Source organism: Oncorhynchus mykiss, chromosome 8 (genome assembly GCF_013265735.2).
Source record: "Oncorhynchus mykiss isolate Arlee chromosome 8, USDA_OmykA_1.1, whole genome shotgun sequence".
In the NCBI taxonomy this organism is placed as follows: domain Eukaryota; kingdom Metazoa; phylum Chordata; class Actinopteri; order Salmoniformes; family Salmonidae; genus Oncorhynchus; species Oncorhynchus mykiss.
In genome coordinates, this window is record NC_048572.1 from 21,084,062 (window position 1) to 21,097,121 (window position 13,060).

Consider the following 13,060-nt stretch of genomic DNA (forward strand, 5'->3'; position numbering starts at 1 on the left):
TAGTATTTGATGGAATTACGATGCAACACATCTAATATTGTCCCAGGGTTTTAAATATGAGTAATGTGGTGCAGTAATGTAATATTATGGGAATGTTTTGGGAATCTGGCGTGGCATCTGTGTAATAGTAATTCAGATGGTGATGAGTTTGTTGTCAGCACAGCCGGGGGAAATACACTTGGGTCCATAAGCCAGTAACTTCATGCTCAGTTCCAACTCTTTAAAAATCAGCCCTCTGCTCATAGAGCTCTTTATAGGACATGAGAGTCATGTAGCAAGATGGAGCTATATCGATCAGCACGGGTCATGAATGTGGGTTCATGCTTGAAAGGCAGATTGTCAGTCAGGCTCATGCATGGGTTAACTGTGTAGGTCTTTGTCAGGAAGACGATTGGATCTGTTAATTTATTCACTGGTGTTTACTAAGTAAATGCATCTGGGTGCAGGGTTCACTGTGGCACAATCTCAGCTGGAGCAAGCTGCATTTCCTCCTCGCAAAACAATTAATACTGGATAGCCAAAGAGCGGGTACCATTTTGTGGCAGAACAGATATGCCCAGTTCTCCGTCTTTACATATAACACTTACTGACTGTACCCTAAAACACTGACATTTCAGTACTGATCTGGGCATTTCATAATCATGGTTGAAGTATGAATCAGAACTTATTTATTAATCCAGAAAATACCCAATACGTGAAAATAGACTTCTGAAAAATATAACGACATTCACATTTTCAAACACGGAATCTTTTCTTTCCAAAGAAAAGGGAACAAATGGGTTTTTCTGCACTCAACACTCCATTATACAGTCAAGGCCGTTTTGAAATGCATTTAACCTTACTCAGAGGCTTCGTTTGAGATTCTAAAACCCTCGGTTGAAGTTTATGTTAAGGGGTCATGCAGGCGTTATGCAAAGCTGACACATTGTCCCTGAGCATTCTGTCTCACCTCTCCAGCCACAGATTGGATTAGAAGTATAAGACCTATGAGTCATCGGAGATTGAATGGGACGAAAAGTCTTTCCTGTCTGCTAATGAAAGAACATAGCTCACAAACCTCCCCTAGGAACACATTTATCTCAATAGCTGTTCTCTCTTAAAAAGACGCTAGGTTGACTCAAAGTTGTTTCTTATAACCTTTTGCGGGGATAAATGTATTTGGGTTTAGTTTGTTCTAGACATGTTTTATGAGGAGAAAGTCATTTAGAGTGTAGTAAAGCAAACAGAACTGTATTGTTTGAGGCATTAGGGACAAATTCAGTTTCTCCTTGCCTGCAGGAGGAATACACATCCCCTGATTGTATCTATTTGCATCACAAACTCTGTTATACAATAACTAATAAAATGCTAATTTTAACATCCAATCTAGATCTCTACTTTTTCACAGTAAAACATTTCCTGTAAATCCCCTAGTTCTAGGTATGAACACACAATACGGTGTCTCTTGGGATTCTCGCAAACTATCGTTTTTTTCTCCGTTCAATTTTATTTTCAATTTGTGCACAGGCTGCAGACAGTATCAACTGCATGAATGAGACTGCGCACAGACCTAACAGACCCAGGGCTTTGGACCTGAGAGAAAATATATAGATCATTTACTAGCCTTGTCCCATACCATTGTCAACCAATACATGAACAAACACACTTAGGAATTAGCTAAAACACAAACACAAACACGGCCCAAGGACCACCAGCCTAACAATTACCATCTAGATACTACACTACATAGACTCTGACAAATAGGCATTGAAATAAGCCTTGTTACTGAGATACCAACATAGCCATTCCCTCTAACTCCCATGTTTCTACAGTACATGGTTTGATCTGGAACTTTGTTTGTGGTGATGGGAGACTTTAGCTTGTTATCTATTCTAAAAGGGCTGCTGTCGCTACGGGGTTCTTCCCCCACTGAGGTTAGGAACATTGCTTTCTACTGAACTCTCCCAGCAGTAGCCTATTAGAGGCCTTGCTGCCTAGCCACAGAATGTCCCCCCTGACGGCCATTAGAATGATACTGACATGACCTAACCTTTTACTTCTCCACAAGGACACTGTGCCGACACACACAGTGATGTGGCTCAACCACTAACTGTTGGATATAGTATTCAACAAACATAATTGCTAAGAACATCATGCCTCAGCTGATTTATTCTTGTTTACTTTGTAAGGCCTACCTATTTGATTTAATATTATACAAGTCATATGTTGATTGAAAGGCACTGTTATCTTTCCATTTCCATCTAAATCGTGTTTTATCCCTATCAATCTGGTGTTGTGGCCCCTGTCTCTCTGTCTCTCTCTACTCTCTCTACTCTCTTTCTTTGTCTCTTTCTTTGTCTACCCCCTCCCTTCCTCTCTCCCTCCCATGATTGGTGATTGTAGTGTGATATGAAAGGTGTATTCATGAGGTTTGACAAGTACCAGGTGTCTAGTGTTACTTTATGGAGCTGTGACCTTATCCTTGCCATGTTAACGGCTCTGTGTCTACTTAATTGAGTTTTGAGTGGCGTATTGTGTGCTGTTTTGCTTGCTGTTGCTGGAAAACCTTCCAAAAGCCCTAACAAGCTGCTGATGTGCTTAATATGCTTAAGTGCTAATTAATTGTAATATAATTCCATAGTGATCAGGAATAATGTTTAGAACATGCCACTGCCTGAGTACCTTTCAGCCTTTTTGTTACTGAACTACACTTAGTCCAACAGCAACATATAGGTTGAGTTGAACTGATGCTGTTGCAAGATTCTCCCAAACTGATCTTTCTCTTCACCATCTGAACTCTTCATATATGTTTCAGACTTTCCCTTCTAGCGATGAAAATAATGATTCTTTTTTTTTCATTAACCATTGCCAACATTATATACAATGATTTGTATGTCATTAGTTTGTCCTTGTCCTAACCTGTGTGTGTCCCTCCTGACCTCTGAACTCGCGTGTGCGTGTTTGTAGAAGCTGGAGCATCGTCTGCGGCAGCAGCACCACATAGAGCTCCAGTCTGTGAGAGAGGCTCACAGACACAGCATTGAGACGCTCAAACAGCAGTCAGAGCAGGAGCTGCAGACTCTACGCTTCGAGCTGGAGGACGAGGGCAAGGCCATGCTGGGTAAGAGCCATGCTGGGTTAGGGTCTGATGGGGGAATGGTTCTCCGGGTCTCTCCGGGTCTCACACTGGGTTAAGGGCCCAGCAGACGTTGGGGCCACATCGGAAGCCCTAACAACGAAGGCCATGTTGGGTAAGGACCTTGAGAGAGAGAAAGGCAATATGTAGTGAAGGACCATTCTAGGTAAATAGCAGACTTGGTTGTAGCCTTTAGAAAAAGCCATTGGAAGCTAGTCTTGCTAAACACAGCCTGACACTCCTCCCTTTAGGAATCAAGGCAACGCTGGATATTCCATCACATAGCTTATTAGAAGCAGGAGATGTACTGTGTGATGAATGTGTTTTAATTAGCTAGAGGCGAGCTCCCTAAGGACCCTGTCTGTCTCTCTATCTCTTTGGTTCCTAGCCTCTCTGCGCTCTGAGCTGAACCACCTCCATGCCTCGGCCATAGAACATCTACGGCAGACCCACCAACAGGAGACGGCTGCAGCTAAACTGGAGCTGGAGAACGCCCTGGAGAACAGCCGGACACAGGTCAGAGTCACCGGGACTTACTGGCATTCCACATATCACTTAGTTAACAGAGATAATGGAAACAATATGGATGGGCCAGCATTAGTTTGTACTACAGTATTATTGGATATTGGCCATGAACAACAGCATTGTAAAAAAATATGTTGGTATTGTAATCGCCTTTAACAGCAGGCAATTTTGTATAGTGGCTTAACGATGAGGTTAGACATTAGCTCAATGAATGAGGATAGATAATGATATTAAAAAAGGGAGAAATAGTAAAAAAAATCTAGATAATCCTTCTGTGCCTTTTATTGTGCAGACTGAAATGATTTAGCAAAAATGGCCATAGAAGAGAAATATCTCCCTTGGCAACAGCCCTTTTTTCTCTTCTCCACTCTGGCTTCTGTTGCTTGTATATTCACACATCTGAATAGCTGTGTGGCTTGTTGGATACAGCTTGAGCAAGAGTAATCAGTGGGTTGGAACCTGGGGTTCTGGCCTCCTAGAGAGAGAACAAGTGACGGCCTCCCTCGCTCCCACACACAGACAGACAAACACACACACTCCACAGAGAAAGGGTATTTTAAAATGCTCAATACATCCTCCATTTGCTCCCGATTCCTCGACTTTCTGCAACATATCTGGGTGCTTTATAACACTAACACATGCGCTATTCACAGAAACAAAGATCTTAACTATTGCCTATTGTACATAACCAATAGCTTTGCCACACCCAGATTACAGTATGTGCAGTTTAAAAGATGGTAATACGCACGGGGGAAGGCTGATGTGTCTGTTAGAGAGCAGTAGGTTTACCTCCCATAATAACAGCACTCTGAGCCGGTCCAACTCCTGTCAACGGGCTCTTCATCTCAGGCATAAATCACTCTAATTAAGTCTAATGCCCTGGGTCCTCTCTCATCGCCATGGCAGAGCCAGATGTTCAGGACCAGGCACACAGCTGTTTCTGAGGGGACCTACTCCTACGCTAGTCAGCCTACAGCAAGGTTACAAGGCAAATACAAGTTCTACCTGCCAAATAAAAGAAGATACGAGCCAGGGTACCTACTGCAGTGCGAGCAGGTTCACTTTCCACAGTGGGGGCAATGCAAATAGTCTGGGTAGCCATTTGATTAGATATTCAGGAGTCTTATGGCTTTTAAGAAGCCTTTTGGACCTAGACTTGGTGCTCCAGTACCGCTTGCCCTGTGGTAGCGGAGAGAACTGTCTATGACTAGGGTGGCTGGAGTCTTTGACCATTTTTAGGGCCTTCCTCTGACACCGCCTGGTATAGAGGTCCTGGATGGCAGGATGCTTGGCCCCAGTGATGTACTGGGCCGTATGCACTACCCTCTGTAGTGCCTTGCGGTCGGAGGCCGAGCAGTTACCATACCTGGCGGTGATGCAACCAGTCAGGATGCTCTCGATGGTGCAACTGTATAAACTTTTGAAGATCTGAGGACCATTCCAAATCTTTTCAGTCTCCTGAGGGGGAATAGGTTTTGTCGTGCCTGCTTCACGACTGTCTTGGTGTGCTTGGACCATGTTAGTTTCTTGGCGATGTGGACACCAAGGAACTTGAAGCTCTCAACCAGGCTCCATTGCAGCCCCGTCAATGAGAATGGGGGGCGTGCTCGGTCCTCAATTTCCTGTAGTCCAAAATTATCTCCTTTGTCTTGATCACGCTGAAGGAGAGGTTGTTGTCCTGGCACCACACGGCCAGGTCTCACCACGAGGCTGTCTCGTCGTTGTCGGTGATAAGGCCGTTGTGTCATCGGCAAACTTAATAATGGTGTTGGAGTCGTGCCTGGCCATGCAGTGATTTGTGAACAAGGAATGCAGGAGGGGACTGAGCACGCACCCCTGAGGGGCCCCGTATTGAGGATCAGCGTGGCGGATGTGTTGTTACCTGCCCTTACCACCTGGGGGGGTGGCCTGTCCAGGATCCAGTTGCAGAGGGAGGTGTTTAGTCCCAGGGTCCTTAGCTTAGTGATGAGCTTTGAGGGCACTATGGTGTTGAACATTGAGCTTTAGTCAATGAATAACATTCTCACATAGGTGTTCCTTTTGTCCAGGTGTGAAAGGGCAGTGTGGAGTACAATCGAGATTGCATCATCTGTGGATCTGTTGGGGCAGTATGCAAATTGGATCTAGGGTTTCTGGGATGATGATGTTGATGTGAGCCATGACCAGACTTTCAAAGCACTTCATGGCTACAGACGTGAGTGCTACGGGTCAGTAGACATTTAGGCAGGTTACCTTAATGTTATTGGGCACAGAGACTATGGTGGTCTGCTTGAAACATGTTTCTATTACAGACTCCGACAGGAATAGGTTGAATATGTCAGTGGAGACACTTGCCATTTGATCAGCGCATGCTCGGAGTACACGTCCTGGTAATCCGTCTGGCCCTGCGGTCTTGTGAATGTTGACCTGTTTAAAGGACTTACTCACATTGACTGCGGAGAGCATGATCACACAGTCATCTGGAACAGCTGATGCTCTCATGTACGTTTCAGTGTTATTTGCCTCGAAGTGAGCATAGAAGTAATTTAGCTCGTCTGGTAAGCTCGTGTCACTGGGCAGCTCGCGGCTGTGGTTCCTTTTGCCATCTGTAATAGTTTGCAAGCACTGCAACATCCGACGAGTGTCGGAGCTGGTGTAGTACGATTCAATCTTAGTCCTGTATTCATGCTTTGCCTGTTTGATGGTTCGTCGGAGGGCATATTGGATTTCTTATAATCTCCCGGGTAAGAATGCCACTCCTTGACAGTGGCAGTTCTACCCTTTAGCTCAGTGTGGATGTTGCCTGTAATCCATGGCCTCTGGTTGGGATATGTGCATACAGTCACTGTGGGGACGGTGTCATTGATGCACTTATTGATGAAGCCAGTGACTGATGTGGTGTACTCCTCAATTTTTATTTTTATTTATTTCACCTTTATTTAACCAGGTAGGTAAGTTGAGAACAAGTTCTCATTTACAATTGCGACCTGGCCAAGAGTCTATATACGATGTGAGCAAAAGTCTATATACGATGTGAGCAAATGAGGTGAGATAAGGGAGGTAAAGGCAAAAAAGGCCATGGTGGCAAAGTAAATACAAAATAGCAAGTAAAACACTGGAATGATAGATTTGCAGTGGAAGAATGTGCAAAGTAGAAATAAAAATAATGGGGTGCAAAGGAGCAAAATAAATAAAATAAATACAGTAGGGAAAGAGGTAGTTGTTTGGGCTAAATTATAGGTGGGCTATGTACAGGTGCAGTAATCTGTGAGCTGCTCTGACAGTTGGTGCTTAAAGCTAGTGAGGGAGATAAGTGTTTCCAGTTTCAGAGATTTTTGTAGTTCGTTCCAGTCATTGGCAGCAGAGAACTTGAAGGAGAGGCGGCCAAAGAAATAATTGGTTTTGGGGGTGACCAGAGAGATATACCTGCTGGAGCGCGTGCTACAGGTGGGTGATGCTATGGTGACCAGCGAGCTGAGATAAGGGGGGACTTTACTTAGCAGGGTCTTGTAGATGACATGGAGCCAGTGGGTTTGGTGACGAGTATGAAGCGAGGGCCAGTCAACGAGAGCGTACAGGTCGCAATGGTGGGTAGTATATGGGGCTTTGTTGACAAAACGGATTGCACTGTGATAGACTGCATCCAATTGGTTGAGTACGGTATTGGAGGCTATTTTGTAAATGACATCGCCGAAGTCGAGGATTGGTAGGATGGTCAGTTTTACAAGGGTATGTTTGGCAGCATGAGTGAAGGATGCTTTGTTGTGAAATAGGAAGCCAATTCTAGATTTAACTTTGGATTGGAGATGTTTGATGTGGGTCTGGAAGGAGAGTTTACAGTCTAACCAGACACCCAGGTATTTGTAGTTGTCCACGTATTCTAAGTCAGCGCCGTCCAGAGTAGTGATGTTGGACAGGTGGTCAGGTGCAGGCAGCGATCGGTTGAAGAGCATGCATTTAGTTTTACTTGTATTTAAAAGCAATTGGAGGCCACAGAAGGAGAGTTGAAGCTTGCCTGGAGGGTTGTTAACACAGTGTCCAAAGAAGGGACAGAATAATACAGAATGGTGTCGTCTGCAGCAAGAGCGACATCATGGATGTATACAGAGACGAGAGTCGGTCCAAGAATTGAACCCTGTGGCACCCCCATAGAGACTGCCAGAGGTCCGGACAGCAGACCCTCCGATTTGACACACTGAACTCTATCAGAGAAGTAGTTGGTGAACCAGACGAGGCAATCATTTGAGAAACCAAGGCTGTCGAGTCTGCCGATGAGGATGTGGTGATTGACAGAGTCGAAAACCTTGGCCAGATCAATGAATACGGCTGCACAGTAATGTTTCTTATCGATGGCGGTTAAGATATCGTTTAGGACCATGAGCGTGGCTGAGGTGCACCCATGACCAGCTCTGAAACCAGATTGCATAGCAGAGAAGGTATGGTGAGATTCGAAATGGTCGGTAATCTGTTTGTTGACTTGGCTTTCGAAGACCTTAGAAAGGCAGGGTAGGATAGATATAGGTCTGTAGCAGTTTGAGTCAAGAGTGTGTCCCCCTTTGAAGAGGGGGATGACCGCAGCTGCTTTCCAGTCTTTGGGAATCTCAGACAGAAAGAGAGGTTGAACAGGCTAGTAATAGGGGTGGCAACAATTTCGGCAGATCATTTTAGAAAGAAAGGGTCCAGATTGTCTAGCCCGGCTGATTTGTAGGGGTCCAGATTTTGCAGCTCTTTCAGAACATCAGCTGACTGGATTTGTGAGAAGAAGAAATGGGGAAGGCTTGGGCGAGTTGCTGTGGGGGTGCAGTGCTGTTGACCAGGGTAGGAGTAGCCAGGTGGAAAGCATGGCCAGCCGTAGAAAAATGCTTATTGAAATTCTCAATTATAGTGGATTTATCAGTGGTGACAGTGTTTCCTATCTTCAGTGCAGTGGGCAGCTGGGAGGAGGTGTTCTTATTCTCCATGGACTTTACAGTGTCCCAGAACTTTTTTGAGTTAGTGTTGCAGGAAACAAATTTCTGCTTGAAAAAGCTAGCCTTGGCTTTTCTAACTGCCTGTGTATAATGGTTTCTAGCTTCCCTGAACAGCTGCATATCACGGGGGCTGTTCGATGCTAATGCAGAACGCCATAGGATGTTTTTCTTCCAATGTCATTGGAAGAATCGCGGAACATATTCCAGTCTGTGCTAGCAAAACAGTCCTGTAGCTTATCTGTTTCATCTGACCACTTTTTTATTGACCGAGTCACTGGTGCTTCCTGCTTTAGTTTTTGCCTGTAAGCAGGAATCAGGAGGATAGAATTATGGTCAGATTTGCCAAATGGAGGGCGAGGGAGAGCTTTGTACCCGTTTCTATGTGTGGAGTAAAGGTGGTCTAGAGTTTTTTTCCCCCCCTCTGGTTGCTTATTTAACATGCTGGTATAAGTTTGGTTAAACAGATTTAAGTTTCCCTGCATTAAAGTCCCCATTCACTAGGAGCGGCGCCTCATGATGAGCGTTTTCCTGTTGGCTTATGGCCGTATACAGCTCATTGAGTGTGGTCTTAGTGCCAACATCGGTTTGTGGTGGTAAATAGACAGCTATGAAGAATATAGATGGAAACTCTCTTGGTAGATAGTGTGGTCTACAGCTTATCATGAGATACTCTACCTCAAGCGAGCAAAACCTCGACCACTTTTCCGAGAGAGAGATATTGATTGATTCATTGATTCATTTGAGGGAGCTTTGAGGGATACTTAAGTTCACACAGGACACCAGATAGGAAAGACTCACCCTAGCTGCCCGGCACATAGACTATTGCAGCATAGATACTGGAGACTTGACAGGGGGGGTCGGAGGACACTGTGGCCCCATCCAATGATATGCCCGGATAGGGCCAACTAGGCAAGATATAACCCCACACCACTAGAGGGATATCAACAGACTACCAACTTACTACCCTCAGACAAAGGCTGAGTTTAGCCCACGAAGATCACCTCCACCGCACAAGCCTGGGGGGGGCGCAAAACCGGACAGGAAGATCACGTCAATGACACACCCATCTTAGGGACTGCATGGGAGAGCGCTAGTAAGCCAGTGACTCAGCCTCCGTAATGGGGTCAGAGGCAGAGAATCCCAGTGGAGAGAGGGGAGCCAGCCAGGCAGAGACAGCAAGGGTGGTTCGTCACTCCAGTGCCTTGCCGTTCACCATTGCACCCATGGGCCAGACTACACTCAATCATAGGACCAACTGAAGAGATGAGTCTTCAGTAAAGACTTTAATATCGAGAACGAGTCTGCGTCTCTCACATGGATAGGCAGACCATTCTATAAAAATTGAGCTCTATAGGAGATAGGGACAATAAGGAGGCTTGCGTCTTGTGACCGTAGCATACGGCAGGACCTAATCGGAGAGATGGGTAGGAGCAAGTCCATGTAATGCTTTGTAGGTTAGCAGTAAAACCTTGAAATCAGATCTAGCCTTAACAGGAAGCCAGAGGCTGGCACTGGAGTAATATGATCACATTTTGGGGTTCTAGTCAAGATTCTAGCAGCTGTATTTAGCACTATTTGAAGTTTATTTAGTGCTTTATCCGGGTAGCTGGAGAGTAGAGCATTGCAGTAATTCATCATCATGCAGTGTTCAATATGGAATAAAATTCCAAAGAACAGGCAAAATAAACTAAATTGAACGTTTGTATATATCAAAAGATGACCGATTTTGGTTTGTAACCCTGAAAATGTCTGCTAAAGTAACAAAACAAGGCTTTGCCATTGCACAACCAGGCTTCTACAAGCAAGTGCAACTGCTGAGGTTACTGCCTTTTTGAGGATTGTGTTCCACGAGATAATATAACCAGTTGATGTTTCGGTTGGCACTTACTTTTTATTGACTGAATATATATATATATATATATATATATATATATATACAGTGCCTTGCGAAAGTATTCGGCTCCCTTGATCTTTGCGACCTTTTGCCACATTTCAGGCTTCAAACATAAAGATATAAAACTGTATTTTTTTGTGAAGAATCAACAACAAGTGGGACACAATCATGAAGTGGAACGACATTTATTGGATATTTCAAACTTTTTTAACAAATCAAAAACTGAAAAATTGGGCGTGCAAAATTATTCAGCCCCCTTAAGTTAATACTTTGTAGCGCCACCTTTTGCTGCGATTACAGCTGTAAGTCGCTTGGGGTATGTCTCTATCAGTTTTGCACATCGAGAGACTGAAATTTTTTCCCATTCCTGCTTGCAAAACAGCTCGAGCTCAGTGAGGTTGGATGGAGAGCATTTGTGAACAGCAGTTTTCAGTTCTTTCCACAGATTCTCGATTGGATTCAGGTCTGGACTTTGACTTGGCCATTCTAACACCTGGATATGTTTATTTTTGAACCATTCCATTGTAGATTTTTCTTTATGTTTTGGATCATTGTCTTGTTGGAAGACAAATCTCCGTCCCAGTCTCAGGTCTTTTTCAGACTCCATCAGGTTTTCTTCCAGAATGGTCCTGTATTTGGCTCCATCCATCTTCCCATCAATTTTAACCATCTTCCCTGTCCCTGCTGAAGAAAAGCAGGCCCAAACCATGATGCTGCCACCACCATGTTTGACAGTGGGGATGGTGTGTTCAGCTGTGTTGCTTTTACGCCAAACATAACGTTTTGCATTGTTGCCAAAAAGTTCAATTTTGGTTTCATCTGACCAGAGCACCTTCTTCCATATGTTTGGTGTGTCTCCCAGGTGGCTTGTGGCAAACTTTAAACAACACTTTTTATGGATATCTTTAAGAAATGGCTTTCTTCTTGCCACTCTTCCATAAAGGCCAGATTTGTGCAATATACGACTGATTGTTGTCCTATGGACAGAGTCTCCCACCTCAGCTGTAGAGCTCTGCAGTTCATCCAGAGTGATCATGGGCCTCTTGGCTGCATCTCTGATCAGTCTTCTCCTTGTATGAGCTGAAAGTTTAGAGGGATGGCCAGGTCTTGGTAGATTTGCAGTGGTCTGATACTCCTTCCATTTCAATATTATCGCTTGCACAGTGCTCCTTGGGATGTTTAAAGCTTGGTAAATCTTTTTGTATCCAAATCCGGCTTTAAACTTCTTCACAACAGTATCTCTGGACCTGCCTGGTGTGTTCCTTGTTCTTCATGATGCTCTCTGCGCTTTTAACGGACCTCTGAGACTGTCACAGTGCAGGTGCATTTATACGGAGACTTGATTACACACAGGTGGATTGTATTTATCATCATTAGTCATTTAGGTCAACATTGGATCATTCAGAGATCCTTACTGAACTTCTGGAGAGAGTTTGCTGCACTGAGAGTAAAGGGGCTGAATAATTTTGCACGCCCAATTTTTCAGTTTTTGATTTGTTAAAAAAGTTTGAAATATCCAATAAATGTCGTTCCACTTCATGATTGTGTCCCACTTGTTGTTGATTCTTCACAAAAAAATACAGTTTTATATCTTTATGTTTGAAGCCTGAAATGTGTCAAAAGGTCGCAAAGTTCAAGGGGGCCGAATACTTTCGCAAGGCACTGTATATTAGGATTTGTTATCTGTAATGGTTATGGTAAATTAGGCATTGTTTCGGACTGTTGGCATACACCTATCAATAAATGCGCACATATGTTTTTTGAGTGTGGGCCTGTTGTAAAATTTAAAAAAAATTCTCTCTCGATTCGAGTCCTCTAACAGTAAAACAATGTCAAATGCCCATCTCTACCATGGGACGTGTATGACCTGCTTTGTGGTCTGTTCCCATCTCCTATATACTGTAACTGCCATATCCAGTCACCACAGTACACACAATACCTCAGACAACTCACATGGGATAAACAGGCTTCCTGGTGGTTTCTCAACCAAAACAACAACCTTCCCCTAAGACCCCTCGCTCCCTCTGCTTCGACTGTCTGTGTGTTCAGTAGTCAGATATGTCAGGACACACCCCTGTCTCTCTCTCTATGTCCCATATGACTGTTTGATTTACTAGCCGCTGAGCCATCCCTCCCTCCCGGGTGGGTGGGACTCTTAATCATTTAAATGCATTATGCCTATACTAACCGTACATCGACTTATCTTTAATTATACAGATATCCTAATCACAGCAGCCAGTTGTCTCCCAGACTGTACGGCTGTTGTTACCTTTTATGGACATGTGTTGTGTTTTTACCCAGTAAATGGTAAAGCTCTGATCTTTAGAATGAACATGTACCTTCAGCGCTTTAATCAAAGAGCCTTAGCAACACCGAGCATGTTGTTTTCCTTTGAACAGCCCCACTAGCCCAGCAGCCCTGGCAGACAGTAAAGAGATGGGGCCATCTGAAGAGAGACTGGGAGACAGAGAATGGTTTCTAAGAAAGAACTCCCTGTGCTGAGCCGTGGAACGTTTGGCGTGGCCGCAGGGCCCGCGTTGAGCGCTGTGTTGCCTTAGCTTTAATTGTGGACCCCTG

The 13,060-nt window shown here is 44.4% G+C and overlaps 1 protein-coding gene across 11 annotated transcripts in view; it reads left to right on the forward strand.

Moving 5' to 3' along the window:
• LOC110529583 (protein FAM184A) overlaps positions 1-13,060 on the forward strand; it is a 105,977-nt gene that overhangs the window by 73,741 nt on the left and 19,176 nt on the right. For all 11 annotated transcript variants that reach the window (XM_036985002.1, XM_036985006.1, XM_036985008.1 and 8 more), the window contains 2 exons: positions 2,947-3,100; positions 3,504-3,631. In XM_036985002.1, coding sequence (XP_036840897.1) covers positions 2,947-3,100; positions 3,504-3,631 — 282 coding nt within the window. The remainder of the gene's footprint in view (positions 1-2,946; positions 3,101-3,503; positions 3,632-13,060) is intronic.